At 45.0% G+C, this 26,238-nt stretch overlaps 1 protein-coding gene across 3 annotated transcripts in view; it reads right to left on the reverse strand.

Annotated features, from left to right (window-relative positions):
* Nucleotides 1-1,383: 1,383 nt before the first annotated feature.
* LOC106588414 (sodium/potassium-transporting ATPase subunit alpha-3) overlaps nucleotides 1,384-26,238 on the reverse strand; it is a 34,297-nt gene continuing 9,442 nt past the window's right edge. For all 3 annotated transcript variants that reach the window (XM_014177362.3, XM_014177361.3, XM_082970011.1), the window contains 20 exons: nucleotides 20,502-20,633; nucleotides 19,717-19,776; nucleotides 19,371-19,574; nucleotides 18,319-18,432; nucleotides 17,138-17,272; nucleotides 15,166-15,283; nucleotides 13,498-13,766; nucleotides 10,795-10,993; nucleotides 10,117-10,361; nucleotides 9,576-9,768; nucleotides 9,003-9,315; nucleotides 8,046-8,196; nucleotides 7,600-7,768; nucleotides 6,811-6,965; nucleotides 4,226-4,349; nucleotides 3,946-4,091; nucleotides 3,485-3,615; nucleotides 3,212-3,313; nucleotides 2,883-2,974; nucleotides 1,384-2,395 (listed from right to left, as the gene is read on the reverse strand). In XM_014177362.3, the coding sequence (XP_014032837.1) occupies nucleotides 2,367-2,395; nucleotides 2,883-2,974; nucleotides 3,212-3,313; nucleotides 3,485-3,615; nucleotides 3,946-4,091; nucleotides 4,226-4,349; nucleotides 6,811-6,965; nucleotides 7,600-7,768; nucleotides 8,046-8,196; nucleotides 9,003-9,315; nucleotides 9,576-9,768; nucleotides 10,117-10,361; nucleotides 10,795-10,993; nucleotides 13,498-13,766; nucleotides 15,166-15,283; nucleotides 17,138-17,272; nucleotides 18,319-18,432; nucleotides 19,371-19,574; nucleotides 19,717-19,776; nucleotides 20,502-20,633 (3,081 nt within the window). In that variant the 3' untranslated portion in view covers nucleotides 1,384-2,366. The remainder of the gene's footprint in view (nucleotides 2,396-2,882; nucleotides 2,975-3,211; nucleotides 3,314-3,484; nucleotides 3,616-3,945; nucleotides 4,092-4,225; nucleotides 4,350-6,810; nucleotides 6,966-7,599; nucleotides 7,769-8,045; nucleotides 8,197-9,002; nucleotides 9,316-9,575; nucleotides 9,769-10,116; nucleotides 10,362-10,794; nucleotides 10,994-13,497; nucleotides 13,767-15,165; nucleotides 15,284-17,137; nucleotides 17,273-18,318; nucleotides 18,433-19,370; nucleotides 19,575-19,716; nucleotides 19,777-20,501; nucleotides 20,634-26,238) is intronic.

A 26,238-nucleotide genomic window follows, 5' to 3' on the forward strand; every position in this document is an offset into this window, starting at 1 on the left:
CCCTCGTCCTCTTCTTCCTCTTCCTCCAACTGTTCGTCTTTGAATTTGTCCTCGTTGTTGTCCCCCGCCTCTCCCTCTTACTCCTCTTGCTCTCTGTCCATTGTTGGCATCCATTGTTCAAAACAGGTAATCTGACCTTTGACCTATTTATAGGCCTATACTACAGTAAAGCAGTGATTGGTTAGTGATCAGTTAAGCAATTAGTGTTTGCACATGTGAGGAGTGTGTGTGTGACCTGGTGAATAAGTGTAGCATTTTGATTGGTTGTGTTTGGAAAAGGAAAGCAAGTGTCACAGGGGTCGTTGAAAGGAGACCAAGGCGCAGCATGTAAAGTGCTCATTCTTTTTTCTTTAATGAATACACCTCAACAAAAGACCGATAACAGTCCGGTCAGGTACACAAGACTAAACGGAAACAACTACCCACAAACCCCAAAGGAATTGAAATGTGAGTAGATGTACTGTACTGGAACAATCTTTCACAGAAGCCTGTATGAGAAAATTAAAAAGGTATACAAAGTACTAGTTTTGTATAAAGTACCTCAGTGTGTTGTTGCTGCTTTGAAAGAGTCATTCAAATGGTGCATGTGTGTGTCATTTTGTTGCAAAAATGCCATTTTGAAAAAGGATTGTTAGGTGTTGATTGCAGAGTTTCGTTTTGACATAAAGTGAGATGTTTATCTCCAAGGGTTGTGTCTTATTTGGCTTGTGTGTAGAGTTTTGACACAATGAGCCAAATTCCGCAACAAGCCTGTGAGCAATTGCAAAAAAAATGTAAGGTATCTTTGCTTTTACTCAAGTATGACAGTTGGGTACTTTTTCCACCAGTGTATATGTTCATGTTTTTTTAGGACTTATATGGCTTCCATATTACTAGCTACAGTAGAGCAGGATCTAAATGGGAGGGAAAACAACAATGGATGTACAGCAATTTGAAAGCCTGGTGGTGTACAGAGAGGATGAGAGCGTCATCATTATTGCCCGTATGTATTCCACTGAGGTGGTGAATGGATGGATACCTATGAAATGTTACTTTACCTTGATTATTCATTAGCATATTTCCATTATTTAATTTTTTTGTTCTTTTTTTTGTGCCTTAAAAAAAAAAAAGTATTATTATTTTCCCAACCATGATGAGTGAGTAGGTAGAGCAGAATAATTGTGTGCGGTGTGAAAATAAGTGTAGTAAGAAGTGATGATCATCTCACTATTGGCGCTCCCAACACACCTCATTGCAGACAACCCTTCAATCCCGCTGGTATTTAACCCAAGACACCCTGTCTGCCTTAAAATGGTATCAGGAGTGTTGATAGTGTGAAAAATGTATTTACAGTCTTGCCTTCCTCTGCCAAACCCCACACACAAAAACAAACTGAGGCCAAACTGAAAAAAAGAGGGATCCTTATATTTTATTTCATTTCTTGCTGCTGTTTCGCATGTAAGGTACAGTGTCTTATTCCATTGTTCACTTATTTAAATAATGACATGGGAGAGAAATCTCTTTTCTTAGGATACAGAAAGATTGTTGTATTTTATTAGCAGGGGTGAGATGGGGGGGGGGGAGTTTACAAGGACAGGGGAAATCGCACGGTGCTCACCAACAGACGGATAAACAGGGACGGACAGACAAGCAGTTCTCAGACCCACTCCTAACATTAAAAAACACACAGTAATGTTACGAACAATTGTTTAGAAAACAACAACATTGGCAGAAAAACAGGAGGAGGAGGGAGGGGAACACGAGCAGGAAGGAGGGGGATTTTGTTTTACCCCTGTAGAGGCCGTGGGTGATTATTCCACGTTTACTGTTGTCAGCGGTGGGATCTTTCTGTTATACCCATTGGGCCAGGGAGTGGTGGGAGTGGCTTGAGGGGCATGTTAAGTAGAGGATTGGTGGAGGGAGGGAGCGTGTCGAGAGGATGCCGGGGTGGAACAGGTGATAACGGCGCCACACCACTCGCCGTGGAATCTAGATGCAGCTGCCATTTTGTAGTCGATAGAGGAGAGTGATACCGGTATTTTGTACATGACAGTGTATTAGCACATTTATAAACAGTGTCATAACAGTATAGTAAACATTCGAAGAGTATTGGCAGTGTTGACTATGCTGTAGTCTTTTGGCAGAAAAAAAGGCAGAGACGAAGAGGGGCACAGGGATCTGGCGTGATCGTCCTGTTCCTCTCCTTCTCTGTGGTTGGTCCTCTTGTCCTCAAGGCGATGTTGGATGAAAATACGGGATGAGGAATGGAGGAGTTTTCAGATGCGGTTTCTTGTATGGTTTGTATGTGATTAGAGGGACGGGTGGAGGTAGGGAGGAGAAAAAGAGGGGGAGGTAAGGGGGTGAGAAGTAAAGAATGGTTTGATAATTTAATAGTATGTCTCCTTTTCCACCCAGCCTAAAGAGAAAGGAAGGAGAAAATGAAGGGAACAGAGAGAAAGAGAGAGAGGAATTATTTTTAATTGAAACAGCAAACATTTGTATCAGAGGCAGTGGTGGAAAAAGTATCCAATTGTCATACTTGAGTAAAAGTAAAGATACCATAATAGAAAATGACTCAAGTAAAAGTGAAAGTCACTCAATAAAATACTACCCTAAAAGTATTTGGTTTTAAATATACATAAGTACCAAACATAAATATAATTGCCGTATCAAAAGAGAAGTATAAAAGGATTAATCATTTAAAATTCCTTATATTAAGCAAACCCAACAGCAGCATTTTCTTGTTTTTTTTTCTCAATTTTGTAGCATGATGTACAACAGTACCCACAATGCTCTGTGAAAGATACCCAGTTCCATCGTAGTAAATGTTATTATGGGTACTGTAGTACGTCATACACAAGTCTATAGTGAGTACAGTAAGTGTGTTTGTGAGAAACTAGTACCTCCGGGGTTTCGGCGCAGGATGAGTTTGCGGATCTCATCGTAAACAAAGATGAGGAAACTGTACGGGAACGCACAAAACCACCAGCTGGGCCTGAGACAGAGAAAGAGAGAAAAAGACGGATGGAGAGAAAAAGGAAGAAAAAGCCAGAGGGCGATTCAGTTGAGTGAATAATTCTCCTTAAAGAGGAAATCATTTCCCCATTAATGGATTGAAATAGTCTCCAGTCCACACAGTCGTAATTTACTGTCAAGTAACTGTCATATGAACGTCACTCAGTAGAGGGTGCTGTTGCTCTGTGTGAATGAGAACAGAGGTTGGAGTACTCACTTGAGGGGGTACATCCTGAGAGCCACATCCATGCCTGGGGTGTAGGACAGGAAAGCAGCCAGGGCCGTCTCCTCAAACAGCCCAAAGATCAGGATCTTATTCCTGTAAACAAACAAATAATGAATCTCAACATTTATCCTAGCTATGAGAGACATAAAGTAGAGGGGCTTCATAACCCTACAGAATCTGAAGAGAGAAAAGAAGAGGTCTGCTTTTTAATCATGCCAAAGTCTGTGTCATTAGAGGACAGGTGCAAATATAAAGGGTTCTGACCTCATGCCCTGCTGGAAGACAGAGTTGCGCCTGGTCTTACAGATGATGACATCAGCCCACTGTACCACCACAATACTGACGAAGAAGGCTGTGTGACAGGTGTACTCCACTATCTTCCTCTGTTCATAGGTCTGGCATGCGAGGGAGAGGAAATCACAAGGAGGGAGGGTTAAAGAGCGAACGAGAGTAGAGGTAACTAAGTGGAACGTTGTGGTGATGATTAAGTGGATAGTTGTTGTGATGACTAAGCGGAAAGCTGTGGCGATGACTAAGAGAGCAATTCATTTAATGAGACTAATGAGGACTGGATGAAATAAAATAAGATGACAGAGGGGTAAAAACTTAGAGTGAGTAAAGACGAGAGAAAGAAAAAAAAAGAATAAAAAGTGTTTTTTTTTTTAAAAGATGAAGAAAAAAGAAAACGGAGGGAGAGAAAAAAGAGAGAAAGGTGGGCAGCGTACCCATTGCTGTCCGTAGCTGTCCTCTAGGTCGTTGTTGGAGCGGTCGTCCCAGTTTAGCCTGATGCCCACCAATAAAGAGGGCAGGAAACCGTTCTCCGCCAGAATCACAAAGTAGGAGAAGAACCCTCCCAGAGCCTGGATCATCCCTACAGAGACAGAGGGAGAAAGGTGTGTTAGCTTTATCTACTCTGCCTATAGAACTAGAATTAGAATTAGGCCGGGAGTCAATCCATCGCAGACTAATGACGTGAACAGAGAGATAGACTTTTTAAAAACCCACCAATCTGTCCGTAGGCGATACTGATCAGCCTCTCATTCACCAGTTTGTCCCTGGCTGGGTTTCTGGGCTGTCTCTTCATAATGTCACTCTCTGCTGCCTCGTAGGCAAGGGAGATAGCTGGCACCTGTAGGCATACAGTAGCGTTAGGAGAAGACGGTGGATGTCAATACACATTCCAATAGACTGACTCTCTTTGTGGTGCAAAGAACAACAGACCAAAGCACACACTTGGATGAGATAACTGACCTTTGATTCAAATTAAGTACATACCCCAACCAGAAGCCATGGCTTACAGGCAACATTCGCACTGAGCTAAAAAGGTAGAGCTGCCGCTTTCAAGGAGCAGGACTCTAACCCAGAAGCTTATAAGAAATCCCGCTGTGCCCTCAGACGAACCATCAAACAGGCAAAGCGTCAATACAGGGCTAAGATTGAATCGTACTACACCGGCTCCGACGCACGTCGGATGTGACAGGGCTTGCAAACTATTACAGACTACAAAGGGAAGCACAGCCAAGAGCTGCCCAGTGACACGAGCCTACCAGACGAGCTAAATAACTTCTATGCTCGCTTCGAGGCAAGTAACACTGAAACATGCATGAGAGCATCAGTTGTTCCGGGCGACTGTGTGATCACGCTCTCTGCAGCCGATGTGAGTAAGATCTTTAAACAGGTCAACATTCACAAGGCTGCAAGGCCAGACGGAACACCAGGACAACTGGCAAGTGTCTTCACTGACATTTTCAACCTCTCCCTGTCTGAGTCTGTAATACCAACATGTTTCAAGCAGACCACCATAATCCCTGTGCCCAAGAACACTAAGGTAACCTGCCAAAATGACTACAGACCCGTAGCACTCACATCTGTAGCCATGAAGTGCTTTGAAAGGCTGGTCATGGCTCACATCAACACCATTATCCCAGAAACCCTAGAACCACTCCAATTTGCATACCGCCCCAACAGATCCACAGATGATGCAATCTCTATTGCACTCCACAATGCCCTTTCACACCTGGACAAAAGGAAAACCTACAGTATGTGAGAATGTTATTCATTGACTACAGCTCAGCGTTCAATATCATAGTGCCCTCAAAGCTCATCACTAAGCTAAGGACCCTGGGACTAAACACCTCTATCTGCAACTGGATCCTGGACTTCCTGACGGGCTGCCCCCAGGTGGTAAGGGTGGGTAACAACACATCCGCCACGCTGATCCTCAACACGGGGGCCCCTCAGGGGTGCGTGAACAGTCCCCTCCTGTACTCCCTGTTCACTCATGACTGCACGGCCAGGCACGACTCCAACACCATCATTAAGTTTGCCTATGACACAACAGTGGTAGGCCTGATCACAGACAACAATGAGACAGCCTATAGGGAGGAGGTCAGAGACCGGACCGTGTGGTGGAAGGACAACAACCTCTCCCTCAACGTGATCAAGACAAAGGAGATGATTGTGGACTACAGCAAAAGGAGGATCGAGCACGCCCCCATTCTCATCGACGGGGCTGTAGTGGATCAGGTTGAGAGCTTCAAGTTCCTTGGCGTCCACACGACAAAACCTATTCCCCCTCAGGAGACTGAAAAGATTTGGCATGGGTCCTCAGATCCTCAAAATGTTTTACAGCTGCACCATCGAGAGCATCCTGATGGGTTGCATCACTGCCTGGTATGGCAACTGCTCGGCCTCCAACCGCAAGGCACTACAGAGGGTAGTGCGTACGGCCCAGTACATCACCGGGGCCAAGCTTCCTGCCATCCAGGACCTCTATACCAGGCGGTGTCAGAGGAAGGCCCTAAAAATTGTCAAAGACTCCAGCCACCCTAGCGGTACCAGAGCGCCAAGTCTAGGTCCAAGAGGCTTCTAAACAGCTTCTACCACTCCTGAACATCTAATCAAATGGATACCCAGACCATTTGCATTGCCCCCCCCTCCCCCCCCGCTCTTCTATGCTGCTGCTACTCTCTGTTATTATATATGCATAGTCACTTTAATAACTCTACCTACAGTACATGTACATATTACCTCAATTACCTCGACACCGGTGCCCCTGGACATTGACTCTGTACCAGTACCCCCTGTATATAGCCTCCACATTGACTCTGTACTGGTACCCCCTGTATATAACCTCCACATTGACTCTGTACTGGTACCCCCTGTATATAGTCTCCACATTGACTCTGTACCGGTACCCCCTGTATATAGTCTCCACATTGACTCTGTACCAGTACCCCCTGTATATAGTCTCCACATTGACTCTGTACCGGTACCCCTGTATATAGCCTCCACATTGACTCTGTACTGGTACCCTCTGTATATAGCCCCGCTATAGTTATTTACTGCTGCTCTTTAATAAATGATTTGTTAGTCTTATCTCTTACTTTTTGGGGGGTATTTTCTTAAAACTGCATTGTTGGTTAAGAGCTTGTAAGTAAGCATTTCACTGTAAGGTCTACCTGTTGTATTCTGCGCATGTGACAAATACAATTTGATTTGATTTGAAAATGTATAAATTGAACAAACTACAATTTGCCTGTGTGTGTGTGCATGTGCCATGCATGTGTGGGTGTGTGTGTGTATGTCACCATGTCGGTTCCCAGGTCGATACAGAGGATGGTGATGGTCCCTAGGGGCAGTGGGATGTTGACCAGGATAAAGAAGAGGAAGGGGGTGATCTCAGGGATGTTACTGGTCAGGGTGTAGGCAATGGACTTCTTCAGGTTGTCAAAGATCAGACGGCCTGGAGGGACACAAGAGAAAAAGCTTGTATAGGCTAGCCCAGGACGACATCCTTATATATCTTATTTTCATACAATAGGCTCATATTACAGATAGGTTACCTTTCTAAACAGCACTTTTCTTTTGTTTCTAAATATTCCATTACCTCTATTTTCTTGTCTCCTTCTCTAGTCTCGCTGACCTTTCTTACTCTCTTCATCCTACCTGTCATTCATACCACCCCCTTTCTCTCCTTCATTTTCATCCTCCTTACAGATGTGGGATCTTAATTTGAGCTAATTTGCTACAGCAGGGAAATAATCCTGCAGCAACAGGAAATGTGAATTATTATGTGGATTATAATTAATGGGCATTTTTGTAGGAGTTGATACATTTCTCGTAAGGGAAAATCAAGTCTGAAATTTCAAAGTGGAAATAACAAAAACTTCAGAAGCCTTTTTAAAAACCTCATAAATTAACATTTTTCATTTCTTGCATTGCGGAAAAATTCTCCTGCAACAGGGTGATCAAATTAAGATCCTACATCTGTATACCTCTTTCCCACCTAGCTTTCTCCTCCCTGCTTCTTTCTCTCGTTTCCCTCCCTCTTTCCCTTCTTTCCTCACTCTTTTCCTCCCTCTCCCTCTGTCTCTCACCCTCTTCCACTCCGGTGACGATGGAGGCAAAGTTGTCGTCCAGCAGGATCATGTCAGCGGCTTGTTTGGACACGTCTGAGCCGGAGATCCCCATGGCGACGCCGATGTCAGCCTTCTTCAGGGCGGGAGAGTCGTTCACACCATCACCAGTCACAGCCACGATGGCACCCTGAAAGACAGGTTAGTGAAAATTGTTAAAAGCCTCCTATAAAAGCCTTCATATTCTATCTACTACTGTATGAGAATCTGTAGTGGGGAATCTGTTTCTTCAGATTTCTATACTTTAAAGTCCTTTCATGTCAAGAAAGCCAGACGTGTCTGTTTGTGTGCGTGTGTGCACATTGCATGACTTTCTCTGTGTGTGTGTGTGTGTGTGTGCGTGCGTGTGTGTGTATGTGTATGTGTGTGCGTGCGCGAGTGTGCGTGCGCGCGTGTGCGCCCCTCACCTGTCTCTGGCAGCCCTCTACGATGATGAGCTTCTGCTGTGGGGAGGTCCTGGCGAACACAATCTCAGTGTGGTTCCTCAGAATGTCATCCATCTGATCCTGGGACAGATCCTTCAGGTCTGTCCCGTGGATCACACACGCCTTGGCATCCCTGGAACGCACACACACAGGAAGACAGTGAGTGAGAGTATGGTTGGTATCACTGAGACAGACACACACAGAACTGCAGAAAGTTAGTGTTTTTAGTTCACACGTTTATGCAAGCAATTGGGTGTGACTGACTGACTATCTGACTGGCTGAGTGCTTGGTTAAGTACACTGAGTGTACAAAACATTAGGAACACCTTCCTAATATTGAGTTGCACCACCTTTTGCCCTCAGAACAGCCTCAATTCGTTGGGGCATGGACTCCACAAGGTGTTAAAAGCGTTCCACAGGGATGCTGGCCCATGTTGACTCCAATGCTTCCCACAGTTGTGTCTAGTTGGCTGGATGTCCTTTGGGTGGTGGACCATTCTTGATACAAACGGAAAAGTGTTGAGCGTGAAAAACCCAGCAGCGTTACAGTTCTTGACACAAACCAGAGCGCCTGGCACCTACTACCATACCCGTATAAAGTCACTGAAATCTTTTGTCTTTCCCGTTCACCCTCTGAACAGCACACATACACAATCCATGTCTCAATTGTCACAAGGCTTAAAAATCCTTCTTTAACCTGTCTCCTCCCCTTCATCTACACTGATTGAAGTGGATTTAACAAGGGCCATCAATAAGGGATCATAGTTTTCCCCTGGATTCACCTGGTCAGTCTATGTCATGGAAAGAGCACGTGTTCCTAATATTGTGTACACTCACTGTATATACGTGTGAAAGCAAGATAGATAAAGTATGCTCACACACACACACACACACACACACACACACACACACACACACACACACACACACTCTCCTTACCTGGGATTGACCTGGCTGACAGGGATATTGAGGCGAGAGGCGATGTCCTCCACGGTCTCGTTGCCCTCGGAGATGATGCCCACGCCCTTGGCGATGGCCTTGGCTGTGATTGGATGATCGCCGGTCACCATGATGACTTTGATGCCAGCGGAGCGACATTTTCCCACGGCGTCGGGCACGGCGGCACGGGGAGGGTCAATCATGGACATGAGGCCCACGAAGCACAGGCTCTCTGTGGTGAAGTTGACGTCGTCACAGTCGAAGGCAAAGCCCTTGGGGTACTGGTCTTCAGGCATTAGCAGGTGGCAGAAACCTGGGGAGTATTAGATTGGCATTATTATCAGTATTAGTGTATACATTCTGAAAGGACGGTTTAGGTTCCCATTTCTTACCCTCTTCCCTCTTCTCATCCCTCCCTCCCTCCCTCTCTCTCTCTTACCCGAGCACTCTCCCTCCTAGTCCTCTCAGCTCCGTGCAAGCGCCCTGGAACTTTCTATACCTCTCTCCCACCCTCTTGTTTACCCAGGACTCCCTCCCTCATCCCGCCTCTGTCCTCTCTCCCTCCTGTCTCACCGAGTACTCTCTCTCCCAGTCCTCCCAGCTCCATGTAGGCGTTCTGGAAGGCCTCCTTCATCTCCTCGTCCATGGGCTGCTCCTTGCCCTGGATCAAGATGGTGGAGCAGCGGTCCAGGATCCTCTCTGGCGCTCCCTTCATCACCAGCAGGTAGCGGTTGTCGTTCTCGTCCTCCGTCTCATGCACAGAGAGCTGGGGAGAGGGGCAAGGGGGGAGCACAATCATACACCGTGTTCAGCCTCTTATACAAAGTCCTTATACAAACTGTTTATATAAGGATTTAGAAAACCCTTGTTTTCCCTGACCATAGCTTCAACCCTAACCCGGACCCAGGTAAGACCAGGGTCAGACCCACATCTAGGCCTAGGGCCGTATGTATCCGGCTGATTCAGGATCGCTTTTGCCTTTTGTAACACAGTGAATAAGATCACATGGATAGGTGTAACCTGATCCCAGATCAGCACTCCTTCTCTGAGACATTTGATACATACAGCCCCAGGGATCCAGGGTGCGCACTTGTTCTCCATGTTGGTCCCTCACCTGGTACTTGTTGGTGGAGTTGAAGGGGATCTCGGCCACCTTCTTGTTCTTCTCCCTCATCTGTCTGACGCTGCCGCAGGACAGCTCGATACATTTCAGCAGCGCGGACTCGGAGGCGTCGCCCGCCACGTCCCTCTTCAGGATTGGAAGCTGATCCTGAGCCGCTTTGAACTGCGCCCGGTTACACAGGGCCGCCACGCGCGCCAGCGCCAACCACGTCTCCGAGCTCTTGTCGAAAGAGGCGCCTGGGGAGAAGAGAGGGAGGAAGAATTGTTAATGACAGACACATGGTTGTTGCGTTCATGTGCTCACAGGCAGCCCTGAAGCCTCCATCAAGGCCTGCATAAATACATGTACTACCATTAAAAAAATGCTAATCCTTTGATACAAGATGTTACAAACAACATAAGGCCAATCTTTGATGGCCTAGTTATTGCCTAACACAGTGGTCTGATACTTCTAACTCGGGTGCCACATCAGGCCTGCAAACCACATTATGCTGGTTTGCAAAATGTAATCTAATTCCAGAGACGACAAGACTATCTAAATCACCTAAACAGGTGCCACCATATTAATAACTGTGATCACAATATGCATGCCTAAGGTGCAGTGACTTTGATGTTATATAGTAAAGAACATAAACAACGAGTTCAGTGAACTTAAACCCCTCTCTCCTACCAGACTGGTCCTCGGTGGTGTCGGCCTCGTGGATCTGGTTGTCGAACCACATGTGGGCCACGGTCATCCTGTTCTGGGTCAGGGTGCCAGTCTTATCAGAGCAGATGGTGGAGGTGGAGCCCAGGGTCTCCACCGCCTCAAGGTTCTTCACCAGGCAGTTCTTACGAGCCATACGCTTAGCGGTCAGGGTCAGACACACCTGAGAGAGAGAGAGAGAGAGAGAGAGAGAGAGAGAGAGAGAGAGAGGAAGAAGAAGAGCGACAGAGAAAAGAGAGACAGAGAAAGGAGAGAGAAAAGAGAGAGACAGAGAAAAGAGAGAGAAAAGAGAGACAGAGAAAGGAGAAAGAAAAGAGAGAGACAGAGAAAGGAGAGAGAAAAGAGAGAGACAGAGAAAAGAGAGAGAAAAGAGAGAGACAGAGAAAGGAGAAAGAAAAGAGAGAGACAGAGAAAGGAGAGAGAAAAGAGAGAGACAGAGAAAGGAGAAAGAAAAGAGAGAGACAGAGAAAGGAGAGAGAAAAGAGAGAGACAGAGAAAGGAGAAAGAAAAGAGAGAGACAGAGAAAGGAGAGAGAAAAGAGAGAGACAGAGAAAAGAGAGAGAAAAGAGAGACAGAGAAAGGAGAAAGAAAAGAGAGACAGAGAAAGGAGAGAGAAAAGAGAGAGACAGAGAAAGTAGAGAGAAAAGAGAGACAGAGAAAGGAGAAAGAAAAGAGAGAGACAGAGAAAGGAGAGAGAAAAGAGAGAGACAGAGAAAGGCAGAAGAGAAAAGAGAGAGACAGAGAAAGGAGAGAGAAAAGAGAGAGACAGAGAAAGGAGAGAGAAAAGAGAGACAGAGAAAGGAGAAAGAAAGAGAGACAGAGAAAGGAGAGAGAAAAGAGAGAGACAGAGAAAGGAGAGAGAAAAGAGAGAGACAGAGAAAGGAGAGAGAAAGAGAGACAGAGAAAGGAGAGAGAAAAGAGAGAGACAGAGAAAGGAGAGAGAAAGAGAGAGACAGAGAAAGGAGAGAGAAAAGAGAGAGACAGAGAAAGGAGAGAGAAAAGAGAGAGACAGAGAAAGGAGAGAGAAAAGAGAGAGACAGAGAAAGGAGAGAGAAAAGAGAGAGACAGAGAAAGGAGAGAGAAAAGAGAGAGACAGAGAAAGGAGAAAGAAAAGAGAGAGACAGAGAAAGGAGAGAGAAAAGAGAGAGACAGAGAAAGGAGAAAGAAAAGAGAGAGACAGAGAAAGGAGAGAGAAAAGAGAGAGACAGAGAAAGGAGAGAGAAAAGAGAGAGACAGAGAAAGGAGAGAGAAAAGAGAGAGACAGAGAAAGGAGAGAGAAAAGAGAGAGACAGAGAAAGGAGAAAGAATAGAGAGAGACAGAGAAAGCAACAGAGATTGCGAAAAGAAGACAGGGTTGAAAGAAAGTAACAAATAGAGAATGGGAGAAAATGAGAGAAAAGATTAGCACCGAATCGTAAAAGTAAAAACATGGGATGCACAACTCCAGGTGTAGACGCCCTAGACCCTCAAAACCAATCAACAACTTACTTGCATCTGCAGAGAAGAAACCCATGACCAACCAATACAAGATACCTACACACTTACCCTTTAGACATGGAGTTGTACAAACCCCCGTCATTCCACCCCCCCCATCACATTAAAATGCACTAGAGCCAAATCAAATACTACAGTATATTTCACAGCCCAGAAGAGAAATGCAGAAAGATAGAAAGAAAGAGAAGGAAAGCCAAGCACAGAGTAAAAAGCAGTGAAAGGCAGGCGCCAGTGTTTCATGCGACTTTCAAAATGGCGGAACGGATCATGGGCCATACAGGCTACTAGCCAAGCAGCGAGAGCGGCAACAGCCCAGCATCTACATTAACATTAGCCTAGCATTTATCAGTCTCTCTTAACAGTTGTCATAGAGGACAACTGACCAGGGGGAGTCACTGACACTGAATGACGCAGGCGTAGAGAGAGCCTGAAAAAGAGACACAGACACAAAGAGGGAAGAAGAGAGAAAAAGAGAGAGAGATACAGGTACATAAAAATCAAAGGGCTGTAGAGAGAGAGAGAGAGAGAGAGAGAGAGAGAGAGAGAAAGAGAGAAAGAGAGAGAGAGAGAGAGAGAGAGAGAGAGAGAGAGAGAGAGAGAAAGAGAGAGAGAGAGAGAGCAAAAGAGAGAGAGATACAGGTACATAAAAATCAAAGGGCTGTAGAGAGAGAGAGAGAGAGAGAGAGAGAGAGAGAGAGAGAGAGAGAGAGAGAGAGAGAGAGAGAGAGAGAGAGAAAGAGAGAGAGAGAGAGAGCAAAAGAGAGAGAGATACAGGTACACAAAAATCAAAGGGCTGTAAAGAAGAGAGAGAGAGAGAGAGAGAGAGAGAGAGAGAGAAAGAGAAAAAGAGAGAGATACACTAATAGTGGAGAGATACACCACCACAACCATCACAGCAGACCCGTGGATTCGAACGCCTCTATTATTACAGACAGACGGATAACCACACAGCGATACTGGAACACATGGAAATATTAGCACAGAGATATAACACGCAGAGTAAGAGACAGACAGACAGACACAGAAGTACAACACAAGACACCGACACAGAGGATAAAGCAGAACACACACAAACACACAGTCCACTCTTCACTACCCCCGACTTCCCCTCGCAACTCCGTCCGCCACACAAAACACAACACAACACTAAAATCCACCAAAATATCCCCTCACAGTGACAGTAGCCAGCAGGCCCTCGGGCACGTTGGCCACGATGATGCCGATGAGGAAGATGACGGCCTCTAGCCAGGTGTATCCCAGGCAGACGGCCAGGATGAAGAAGGTGATGCCCAGGAACACGGCCACGCCTGTGATCAGGTGGATGAAGTGTTCGATCTCCTTGGCGATGGGGGTCTTGCCCGACTCCAGGCCGGAGGTGAGGGTGGCAATACGGCCCATGACGGTACGGTCGCCAGTGCACACCACGATGCCACGCGCAGTGCCTGGTGACAGTGAGGAGAAGAGAAGGACGTTAGATGACTTTACTTGCATGTTATATTAGTGTATCGTCAAAGATTTGGAATACCATTTGTGGTGCCATGTGTAAAATGATGAGTTACCCCCATACAATGAAAAGCACTTGGAGGAAAAACTCAAAGTGCAAATCAAATGTTTTTAATAATCATTTTTTGTATCACTCCCTTACAGTAAATAGCCCTAAAGTAATCATTCAAAAAATTATAATACTGAACTGCTGAAGTGTTATTTACTGAAATGCCACTGAAGTAGTTCTTATCGCCACCAGCGCAGGTGCCATACACTGTTCTGACCACATGGGGGCGGCATATACCATTCTATGAAGTAAATCATAGTTCTTTAGTATATTTGGGGCCTACAGGTAACCAGTGCCAGGCCTTAGCTTCATCATACAACTAAGGCCTAGATTCAATCAGATCAGCGTTAACCTGCCGTAACCGACAATTGCATTCCATATCATCGTTTTCTTTTGGTTTAGGCAATGTTGGAGGTGTAACTGCGTTGGAGCTGTCAAATCGGTGAGCGGCTGCTCTTGTGGTCATTGTCACGAAGCCACAGCCATCCCACTCGCTTTAGAAGTTTCCAAAGAGAAAGTGTAGGCTCTATAAAAATAATGACACTCAAATTTAAAAATCATTCAACAAAATTAGAAGTATTTATACAAGCCGAATCGAGGTGTGGATTACATTGCAACATGGCTGCATGGGATTTTTACTAATGCATCCAATGGGCAATGTCCGCGGCAGGTATAACACACAGGCCGATCGTGGATTCGACCGCTCCAACGCAGTTACGCCTCCGACGTTGCCTAAACAAAAAACAAATATATGCTATGCAGTTGTCAGTTACCGCAGGTTAAAGCTGAACTGACTGAATCTAGACCTTAGCCATTTATGTGTGTCATCCTCTATTGACACTACCATTAGACCACTGAGCCATAGGGAAACGCTAAGCTAATATTGACACCAGATGGAGTGTTCTCAAAGATGAGGCGATATGGACAGATGGGAAGGAAAAGGGCAGCCAGGGAATTCAAAGAAGAGGGAGGAAGAGAGAGGTGAAAGAAAGAAGGAGAGAGAGACAGAGTGTGCGTGGGCGCTGGGTTGGGTGCTTGTTAAAATGGTGGGTGCCTTGTTGCTATGGCAGCCAGCATTTTCCACCTTAAACCCGTTCAGAGGTGGATAAAGAGAAGAAGTAAGAGAAAAAGAAAGAAAACAGGAATGGAAAGACGACATGTAGAGTGATGGGGCAGTGATGGTTAAGACGACAACAATGATGATGATGATGATGATGAGAAGAAGGAAATGGGCCAGCAGGAAGAGGAAGAGGGAGATGGGGACGATGCAGTTGCCAAGACGACCGTACCTTCAACACAGTTGGTGGAGAAGAAAGCGACATTGCGGGTCTCCAGGGGGTTGTCATGGGTACAGTCAGGTGACCTGCTCTGGGGTTCTGATTCGCCTGTCAGGGAGGAGTTATCCACCTATAGGAGAAGGACAAAATACAGGGAACTTGATTACAACTTTAAAAAGCTTGTATGTAAAATATGTAGTTGCGTGAGTGTGTTATATTTTAATGTGAGCTATGTATATGCACTGCTCAAAAAAATAAAGGGAACACTTAAACAACACAATGTAACTCCAAGTCAATCACACTTCTGTGAAATCAAACTGTCCACTTAGGAAGCAACACTGATTGACAACAAATTTCACATGCTGTTGTGCAAATGGAATAGACAACAGGTGGAAATTATAGGCAATTAGCAAGACACCGCCAATAAAGGAGTGGTTGTGCAGGTGGTGACCACAGACCACTTCTCAGTTCCTATGCTTCCTGGCTGATGTTTTGGTCACTTTTGAATGCTGGCGGTGTAGCATGGTAGCATGAGACAGAGTCTACAACCCACACAAGTGGCTCAGGTAGTGCAGCTCATCCAGGATGGCACATCAATGCGAGCTGTGGCAAGAAGGTTTGCTGTGTCTGTCAGCGTAGTGTCCAGAGCATGGAGGCACTACCAGGAGACAGGCCAGTACATCAGGAGACGTGGAGGAGGCCGTAGGAGGGAAACAACCCAGCAGCAGGACCGCTACCTCCGCCTTTGTGCAAGGAGGAGCAGGAGGAGCACTGCCAGAGCCCTGCAAAATGACCTCCAGCAGGCCACAAATGTGCATGTGTCTGCTCAAACGGTCAGAAACGGACTCCATGAGGGTGGTATGAGGGCCCGACGTCCACAGGTGGGGGTTGTGCTTACAGTCCAACACCGTGCAGGACGTTTGGCATTTGCCAGAGAACACCAAGATTGGCAAATTCGTCACTGGCGCCCTGTGCTCTTCACAGATGAAAGCAGGTTCACACTGAGCACATGTGACAGACGTGACAGAGTCTGGAGACGCCGTGGAGAACGTTCTGCTGCCTGCAACATCCTCCAGCATGACCGGTTTGGCGGTGGGTCAGTCATGGTGTGGGGTGGCATTTCTTTGGGGGGCCGCACAGCCCTCCATGTGATCGCCAGAGGTAGCCTGACTGCCATTAGGTACCGAGATGAGATCCTCAGACCCCTTGTGAGACCATATGCTGGTGCGGTTGGCCCTGGGTTCCTCCTAATGCAAGACAATGCTAGACCTCATGTGGCTGGAGTGTGTCAGCAGTTCCTGCAAGAGGAAGGCATTGATGTTATGGACTGGCCCGCCCGTTCCCCAGACCTGAATCCAATTCAGCACATCTGGGACATCATGTCTCGCTCCATCCACCAACGCCACGTTGCACCACAGACTGTCCAGGAGTTGGCGGATGCATCAAAGTTGGATCAGCCTGTAGTGTGGTTTTCCACTTTAATTTTGAGTGTGACTCCAAATCCAGACCTCCATGGGTTGATAAATTGGATTTCCATTGATTATTTTTGTGTGATTTTGTTGTCAGCACATTCAACTATGTAAAGAAAAAAGTATTTAATAAGATTATTTCATTCATTCAGATCTAGGATGTGTTATTTTAGTGTTCCCTTTATTTTTTTGAGCAGTGTATATATGTGTGTGTGTGTGTGTGTGTGTGTGTGTGTGTGTGTGTGTGTGTGTGTGTGTGTGTGTGTGTGTGTGTATCAGTTTGTATTACTATCCTCGTGGGTACAGGAAATCCTCAAAAGTCCCCACAAGGATAGTAAAACAAGGAACATTCTCCAAAGGTTATTTTAAGCTTAGGGGTTAGGTTTACAATTAGGGGTAGGGTTAGAATTAGGGTTAGGTTTTTTAAATAGGATTTTTTATGGAAATCAATTTTTTGGTCCCCCACAAGGATAGTAAAACCTATTCTGTGTTTATGTCTGTGTGTGTAGGTTTACCTTGCAGCCATGAGCAGAGACGATCCTGAGGTCGGCGGGAATCCTATCTCCTCCCTTCACCTCCACCAGGTCTCCAGCCACCACCTCCTCAGCGTTGATCTGCATCTTCTCGCCCTCACGGATCACCAGCGCTTGCTGTGGACAGAGGAAACCCCAATGGTAAAGTAGGAACCATAAACCAACCATTAACTGACTATACATACAGGTGTAACACTGGGGTAACAGTAAAACCCACTACACGCTATCACTGACCCTAAACTAACTAGTAATGATGGGGTTTTATGTTATAACTACGTAATTGCATAGAGATAGGCAGATAAATAGTGGACTGTAAAGTAACCAACTAACCATTGACTGACTATTGACACTGACCATAGAAAGAGTCTGGATAGAAAATGCTTACCTATGGACTGTATGTATGGACTACATAGAGACTGAACATTTGAGCCGCTGTCTGACTGGCTATTAACTCACCACTGAATGACCATATGCATCATGTTCACTTAAAAAGACGTAGAATAGACTAACCGCTGGTTACAATGGCCAAAACAATGTCGGCTACGTGTGTTTTGAGGGGGAACATTTGGATTAGGGTCACAGATTATTTTGAGTCACTGCCACAACTACCCCACCCATTGTCATCTAGAAAAACAAGTCTGGATTATAATTTGTAAAACACATATGATGAGACTAATAGGATTGGAATTAGTATTACAGACACTGAGTCCTACGGTCAGGGATCATCAACTAGATTCAGGGCCGTTTTTTTCTCGAGAGGATGGTCTGGGGGCCGGGAACATAATTATAAATAATTTGTACACTGCAAATTGAACGCAAGATGCCCAAACAGTTATAACATTTGACTAATACATGATCATTTTAAACCTTGCTTACATTTGTATGTGATCACACATATCTCTATACTATGTCTGGGAATATTTTTAACAGATTTCCAGAATTAAAATCACTTGGAGTTGATTTGTTTTTGTTTTACAGTCTTTCATGTCGCGATTTTGTTAAATACATATATATTTTTGGGTCAGAAAACTTGGGGGGCAAATAAAATCAACTGCTGGCCAAATTCAGCTTGCTGGCCGCCAGTTGAGGAACCCTGCTATAACTGGTGGCAATGTAGGAGATAATAGGATAGGGTGGTAAGGTCTAAGAAGAGGTTTGTTTACCTGGGGCACCATGTTCTTGAAGGACTCCATGATTTTGGAGCTCTTTGCCTCCTGGAAGTAGGAGAAACAGCCGGTGATGATGACCACAGCCGAGAGAACGATACCCAGGTACAACTGGAGAGAGAGAACGCAGCAAACGATGTAAAAAACAAACAGTATTGGAACATTTGATACAAACGTTCTTATAACTTAAATGTAAATGTAAAATAACTATTATGTCCTTCTACTAATGTTTATCAAATAACATTTTCCCAGGACATTTAAAAAGCATTCATGGGATGTTGTCATGCTAAAGTTATCTGAAAAACAAATTGGGACTCCATTGGAACGTTACCTAACGTTGCAGGAACGTTCACTGTTTGCTGGGAAAAATATAACTTCATTGTTTGATAATGTTAATATGGTGCCTAGCTTTTTAATTCATTTAGGTTTGGTTGAACTATATGGCTGAATCTAAAATGCCACATGCCATGCAGGGTTGGGGTCAATTCAGATTTGAATTGAGAATGGCTGATCAATTCAAATTCAGTTCTTACATTTTTATTGAAATAGTACACAGGATGCAGAATAATTTGAATTTGACTTTGAATTAATGGAAAATATATAGGAGAGGAAATAAATCATTGATAAATTCAATGAAATTCGTGGAAATTCAAATGCCTCATTTAGTATTACCCAGGTACAACTGGAGAGAGAGAGCAAGGAGAGAGAGAAATATTGTTTAACCATTAATCATTTTAGATGGTGCCTATACTCCCCATTCATTTAGGGTTGGTTGAACCATATAGCTGGATCTAAGAAACACATGGGACTCTGACTCATCTCAACACTAGACACTAGACACTAGACACTTCCTTGTTCACCAAGTCATAGAGTTTCCCAAATATTTTAGTGCCAAGTAAGAATCAGCCACAACCTCCCAAGTTGAATCCTAATGCCACATTTTGGAAACACTACATTAAGCTGAAACCAAAAGGCCATCTATAACCTTGCATCCCTTTGTCCCCTGCCAAGTGATAATGGTGGCCATTTTGTGTGGTTCTGTCACTCACATTGTCTCCTGCGGGCTCGTCCTCGGTGGCGGCCTGGATGGCGTAGGCCAGGAAACAGAGGATGGCGCCGGTCCACAGCAGGATGGAGAAGCCACCGAACAGCTGGCGACAGAACTTGACCCACTCGGGGGTGGTGGGGGGAGGCGTGAGGGCGTTGGGGCCGTCACGAGCCAGGTACTCAGCGGCCTTAGCATTGGTCAGACCCTGGAAGAGGGGGTGAGTGAGGAGGGAGAGGGATTGGCTGATATTTTGTGTGACAACTGATATTACCATTAATGTTCCAATATGTTTCGTTTTAAAAACCCCAACACAGGTTTTGGGAAAAGTCTTGAGGTGATGAACGTACCTGGACTATGTCGGTAGAGTACTTCTGGCATACCTCCTCGATGGACATCTTGTGTTCCGTCTATAAGAGAAAAGTTGAAAACATTGAATAAATCTCTAGTTTTAACTACATTCTTGCAAATATATATTGTGAATAGCGCTGGAGACATTTTCCAGCTGTGTTTCAGAGGGATATTAATATCCTCATGGTTTGGCCTTATGCCTCATAAAAGAGTAAATCTTCTTCAAACAGGATTAGTTTATATTGGAAGTGCCTCTCGCCACAAACTACTATTCGTACCAACAACAAAAAACAATTTCCTTTGCTTGACACCCATGAGATTCATTTACTGCCAAAAATAAAATAGATTTTCAGGAATACAGGCTGCCCAAATCCATTGTCCAAACATCTGAGAAGTCATTTATTAACAACTTTGTTGCTGTCCCAAACAGAATACATAAAGACTGCCCGCTGGGAACACACTGGTTGAATCAACGTTATTTCCATGTCATTTCAATGAAATTACGTTGAACCAACGTGGAATAGACGTTGAATTGATGTCTGTGCCCAGTGGGTGCTCTTTAGGATAGTGTTTCTCAAACTTTTATTATACCAGTGTCCGGCAAGTTATGGTCCTTTCTCCTTGGGCTAAAACTAGCACTCTAGATGAATCTAAATTGGTTTCAGCTAACCATCTGAGGGACCAGTTAGCAACATCCCAGGGACCAGTGCCGGTCGCAGGACACACTGCTCTAGGCCACGGTGCACTGACAGGAAACAGGAAGTAGGAATGATGCACTACATACCAAGGGAACTTCCTTCTTCAATTCCTCCATGTCCTTGGTCTTCTTGTCTGCCTTGGAGTCCGCCTTCTTGGGGGACTCCTTCTCGTCCTTCTCCGTCGTGGTGGCCACGCGGTAGCTGTCTGACCGTCCATACTGCGAGACAAACAAAGAGAGTCTCAGAACACAGATCCCTGACTAGTCCATATTTTACATAGAAAAAGGTTGGGTTAATACACCGTGTGGGTCAGCTAATCCCAAAACCACCATTTTAGACTGTGAATGCCTCAATGCTGCCGTAGTAACTTTGAGTATGGCAGTGAAGTGGGCTTCCTGGTGCCAGCTGGTATCCTACGTGCACCACAAGCTAAAGCCACAATTACATAGGAATTCATGCACTCAGATAACCCACAATATCACTGTTAGCTACTTGAGTGTAGGCCACAATCAAACAAGCAAACAGAGAATGAAGTGCAAGGCTCCCATAATTATATGATTGGGCATAGCTCCCTAAATATTTTCCACTCTAGCTTTGTGTATTCCACATGAAAATGATGAAGGTATAACAGCCAGGAGGATGCATGTATAAAATGGTCCAGAATGGAAGGTTTTGTCTAATCAGGACCAATTGGTTATGGTTTAAAACTAGACGTGTCCTATATGTAGTGCACTATCCAAATTCCCACCATTTGAGACTTTCATTTCTCAGTTGAAAATGTTTATGTTTCCCAACATTAAAATGCATTTCTGTCATTGAGACAAGGAGTGACCAAGCGTATTCACAGTAAACACCCATTTTGGGATTTTCTTGTCAGATCGGTTTTGGTATCTCAACAGGAAAGGCCAGACCTGTGTCTTTTATGGTAAATCTTTTTTTTTTTGTTAACCCGATTGAAGGCTTTTTCTTTTAAATATTGAAGCTTGAAGTGGGAACTTTGTAAATACGTACAGTGATCAACGTCACTTTGGAACATTAGCACCATTTTGTAAATAAATCTAACCACATGTACCCACCTGCCTCCTGCTGCTTCGTTTCCCTTAAGACTGCTAAAAGCTCCCTATTTAACAGTAAGTGATGAGTTAATGATTTCCTACACAATGAAAAGGCACCCAAACATGCTTTCTTCCTCTACCGTTCCCTCCCTCAATTACTCCCTCCACACCCACCCTCTATTACTCCCTCCACACCCACCCTCTATTTCACTGTTTCTTTCTCTCCTTTCATCTCTCTCTCTCTCCCAAACTCTCTTCACATCCCTCCCTCTTTCTCTCCTCCGTGGACAATGCGAGCCTTGTGAGAGTACAGTGCCACAGTGGCAGCAGTGAGAGGGACCTCACATGGTCGTCTCTATGGAAAGCGCATGACAGTGGCCCTGTGGCTCCAGGGGCCATGATGATCAGGGAGACTACGGACCACAGCAAGTCCTGAGAACGTCCTGAGAGGAGAATTGGTCAATGATAGACCTACTAAACTATGTGCCTTATATGTGCGTGTATGTGTTTACATGCCTCTTGAACACTGTATGACCAAAAGTAGTTGTTATGGATGGGTTTGAAAATGTCACAGAGTACAATGACACCCAAGACAGATAGAAGATGGAATAACGGCATACAAAATGATTTAAACAAACAGTTACACTCTTCAAAGAAACACACATACAGTGTATTTGGAAAGTATTCAGACCCCTTGACTTTTCCCACATTTTGTTACATTACAGCCTTATTATAAAATTGATTCAATTGTTTTTTTCCCTCATCAATCTACACACAATACCCCAGACTGACAAAGCAAAACCATTTTTTTTTTAAATGTTTGCAAATGAATTAAATATTTAAAAAAACTGGTGGGTCTCCCAAGTCGAACAGATTTCTAAGGCACTGCATCGCAGTGCTAGAGGCGTCACAACAGCCCTGGTTCGATCCCGGGCTGTATCACAACCGGCCGCGATTGGGAGTCCCACAGGGCCGCGCACAATTGGCCCAGCGTTGTCTGGGTTAGGGGAGGGTTTGGCCGGGGTCTTTACTTGACTCATCTCACTCTAGCGACTCCTTGTGGCGGGCTGGGCGCCTGCAGGCTGACCCCGGTCGTCAGTTGAACGGTGTTTCCTCCGACACATTGGTGCGGCTGGCTTCCAGGTTAAGCGGGCGGGTGTTAAGAAGCGCGGTTTGGCGGGTCATGTTTCGGAGGACGCATGACTCGACTTTCGCCTCCCGAGTCGGTTGGGGAGTTGGAGCACATCATGGCTTTCCAAATGCACTGTATGTGCCTATCTGTGCCATTATGTGCCATATTGTCCTAATACATACAAGTGGCAATGTATCGTCTCAACTTTAGGGTCTCTATTCAATCACAGTAAGACAGTAAAATACACTATGAGCGGCCTTTGGGTTTCGTCACCTGATACATTCACGCTGTATCCATCTTGTGCAGTCCACAAGGTAATCACGTTTCATGGCTGAATTACAGTCTGCATCGCTTGATCAAAGACTAGACATTGCCACTCAGGGGAGAGATTCAAAAGCATGCAGATATGGATATATAACCTGTCCTATGAAACTACTCCAAATCATTGTATCAGAGCTAAATCCCGCAGCTTGACATTTTACAAGATATGCATCACAGGAGCCTTTGGTGGTTCATCTTCCTACTACATCTGCCAGAATCTAACACACACAAACCAGGAAGTACCCCTGAGTCTTCCACAGTAGAGCCAAAATGTCATCCACTAAACCCCACAGTTGCCTAGCCTACCACTGACTGACTATGCTGATAATCCACTTAAATCCCTTTGCTCTCAAATTAAATTTGAAAAGGCAGAGGGGAGGGGGTGAGAAGAAACATTTGTGGGGGCCCTTATCTGTAGGTTTAATCCAGACTTTTGTCTGCCATGGCAACGGTTTGTGTTTGTTTTCTATTTTGGTAAACCCCCAACATCCTGTTAGTCTGCGCTCTTGTTTCTATTAGAATCCACTTGCAATTACTGATAATCATTAAGATGATATAGCGACCGAGATACTAGACCATATTGTGTGTGAGGTGTTGTTGTACAGTATGGCTGTTATTGTAATGGTAGGTGTAAGCGTGTGTGTATGCGTGCCTTTACTTATTTGTATATGAAGTATTCAGTATCTGTGTACGTGATTCAGTATGATGTTGGGTCGGTGTGAAGCTCTATGTGTGAGCGTGTCCCCGTTTGTGTTTGCGCATGTGTGTGTTTGTGTGTGTGCGTGAGTGATGTGATTGTAAGCCATATGTCATAAGAAGGATAGTGGGAAGATTTGGAGCAGGAGGTGGGATTACCACTGTTTACTACAGTATAGGACAAACCCACTGAACAGTATAGTAATCCTTACTCTCTTTTATTCCCTCTCTCTCGCTCTCTCTCTCGTCTTCTATCATTCTGATGTTCTACCACTATCTCTCTTAATCGCTTTCACCTTCTACTCCATTTTTTTCTCTCCCCTATCTTCTATCACTTACACGTATTCACTCATTCCCTTGCTCACAAAGAGCTGGATAATTCTGAAAAGAGTGCATGATTCAAGGGAAACTTTGAGTTGTGTAAACCTTTCTCATGTTGGGATTCATCCCAAAGTCACTCAACCACCTACCGTTTGTGGCAGCGGTGGGATTTGAACACAGGTTTCAGACTGGACCCTACATCCAGCACCACAAGCCCAATCACTGAGTCATTTACTCACCCATTCACACACATCCTTTTTTACCCAGTCATTCTGTGGATTAATAACATATGCACCAATACAGACAATTATACAACCATCCACTCGTGATATTGACTGCTTCCTCGCTCAATGCCATTGGCTATTCCCTCTCTGCCCCCAGCCCACTACACACACGTGTAGCCCACACATCCATTCATAGTCAAGGCTGATGCCCAAGAGTCTTCCCACTCAGGCACACACTAGCCCGCCTTGTTCATTAGAAGGACCCCTGCTCAGCACTAACCACTGCTTGCACTTTGGTACAGGCTCTACCTGAGGAATTTCTAAGAAGAAATTCTCAGAGTATATGAGTGCTGATATAGGATCAGTTTTAGATCATGATGAATGAGATTACATTGAAAGGCGGGACCTGATTCTAGATCCGAACTCCTTGTCTCAGACACTAGGAATTTGGGCTGAGCATAACGCCTTATCTCAATACACCAGCAGTAGTCTATGGTACTTGTAGCCTACAGGTATGCAGATTAAAGCTGTTTCATCTGTAATTTCCTACACAACAATTGGTAACCAGGAAATATAGTTAACTTTATCTTTACTCACTTTGAATTTCAGAATGCATGCCACAGGCTAGAAAATAGGCCACAGGGTTGCAGGAGCTGTGTTTAACCTGTAGTTTCCTATGAAACAAGTGTTGATACCCAAGAAAGAGGAAGTACAGTTTCCGTACCAGTGCAGACCTGCCCTAGAATATTTCAGAGTGCTTTGCCACAGACTAGATCCTGTAGACCACAGACCTCTCTTTCACAGAGAAGCAGATTATCACTACAGACCGATCAGTGGATCGACCTAGAAAACACTGACGCACACTGACCAGAGACCCCCCCTGCTCCCTCTCCTCCCCCCTCCATCATCCATCCATCCTTCCCTCCCATCCCTACATTGCCCCCTCCCCAGAAGCCTACCCATCTGTCTCTCTCTTTTCTCTGATCGGTTCATCCAGTGTGGTGGGGTAGGGGCTTTCATCAAATGAGATACATTGATGTAAGTACATCGTTTACTTGATAGTGTTCAGCATGTGATAGCGTTAAGCATATGATGTTAAGTTTGATCGCCCTCGCTGTTTGACTGTGCTTTAAGACAGGGCTGCATATGGGTTGAATGGCATTTCACTTCACTCATTAACTTCTAGAAAGCCTACTCATCTCTCCTCTTGCTTTAATCCTACACCTCATATCTCTAAGCCCACTGGTCAAACTGGTATGACCAAAATGGCTACTATTGACTGAATGAGATTGACAGACCTGGCTCGTTTCCTGGCAACGGCCAATCCCTGGACTGTTAAGAAATATTAATTTAATTGACCACCATTTAACTGATGCATCACCAAGCTGTTCTATTTACCCTGAAGGAAAACCAGTAAAAGCCAATGTTCACACCTCTGACAGGAAGTGATGTCATGTTTGCCATACATGGAAATCAATGACGGCCTTCCACTACTAAGACATGGTTTATTGGATATCCCTGACGTACATTAGAGCAGTATGGAACACACACACACACACACACACACACACACACACACACACACACACACACACACACACACACACACACACACACACACACACACACACACACACACACACACACACACACACGCACACACACACAGCTGTTGGAAACCAGACATGCAGGAAACAAGAGGTCCCATCAACGCAGATGAGATAGGCCTATAGGCCTTTTGACAGGACTGCATTATTCAACGGTCCATAGTCACCCTCTCCAGTGGCACTGGTGACTCATACATACAAGGAGCTCCTCCCGTCACCAACGCCTTGACACACCGCTGCATTTGAACGCAACTTTGAATGCAATGTCACCCCTTTTTTTGTGTGTGTGGGGGGGGGGGGGGGGGGGGGGGGGGTACTGTATGGTTGTGTATTGGTCATGACGATAAGCAACATGCAGCAATGTTAGAATTTTCAACATTGTCTTAATCAATGTGAAAAACATTCCATCTCAGAATCTCAATGTAGAATGATTTAGAAATTCTGTATTGAGATTTTTGGACAGATAC

The sequence above is a fragment of the Salmo salar genome, chromosome 27 (genome assembly GCF_965601325.2).
Source record: "Salmo salar chromosome 27, fSalSal1, whole genome shotgun sequence".
NCBI classification, from domain to species: Eukaryota; Metazoa; Chordata; class Actinopteri; order Salmoniformes; family Salmonidae; genus Salmo; species Salmo salar.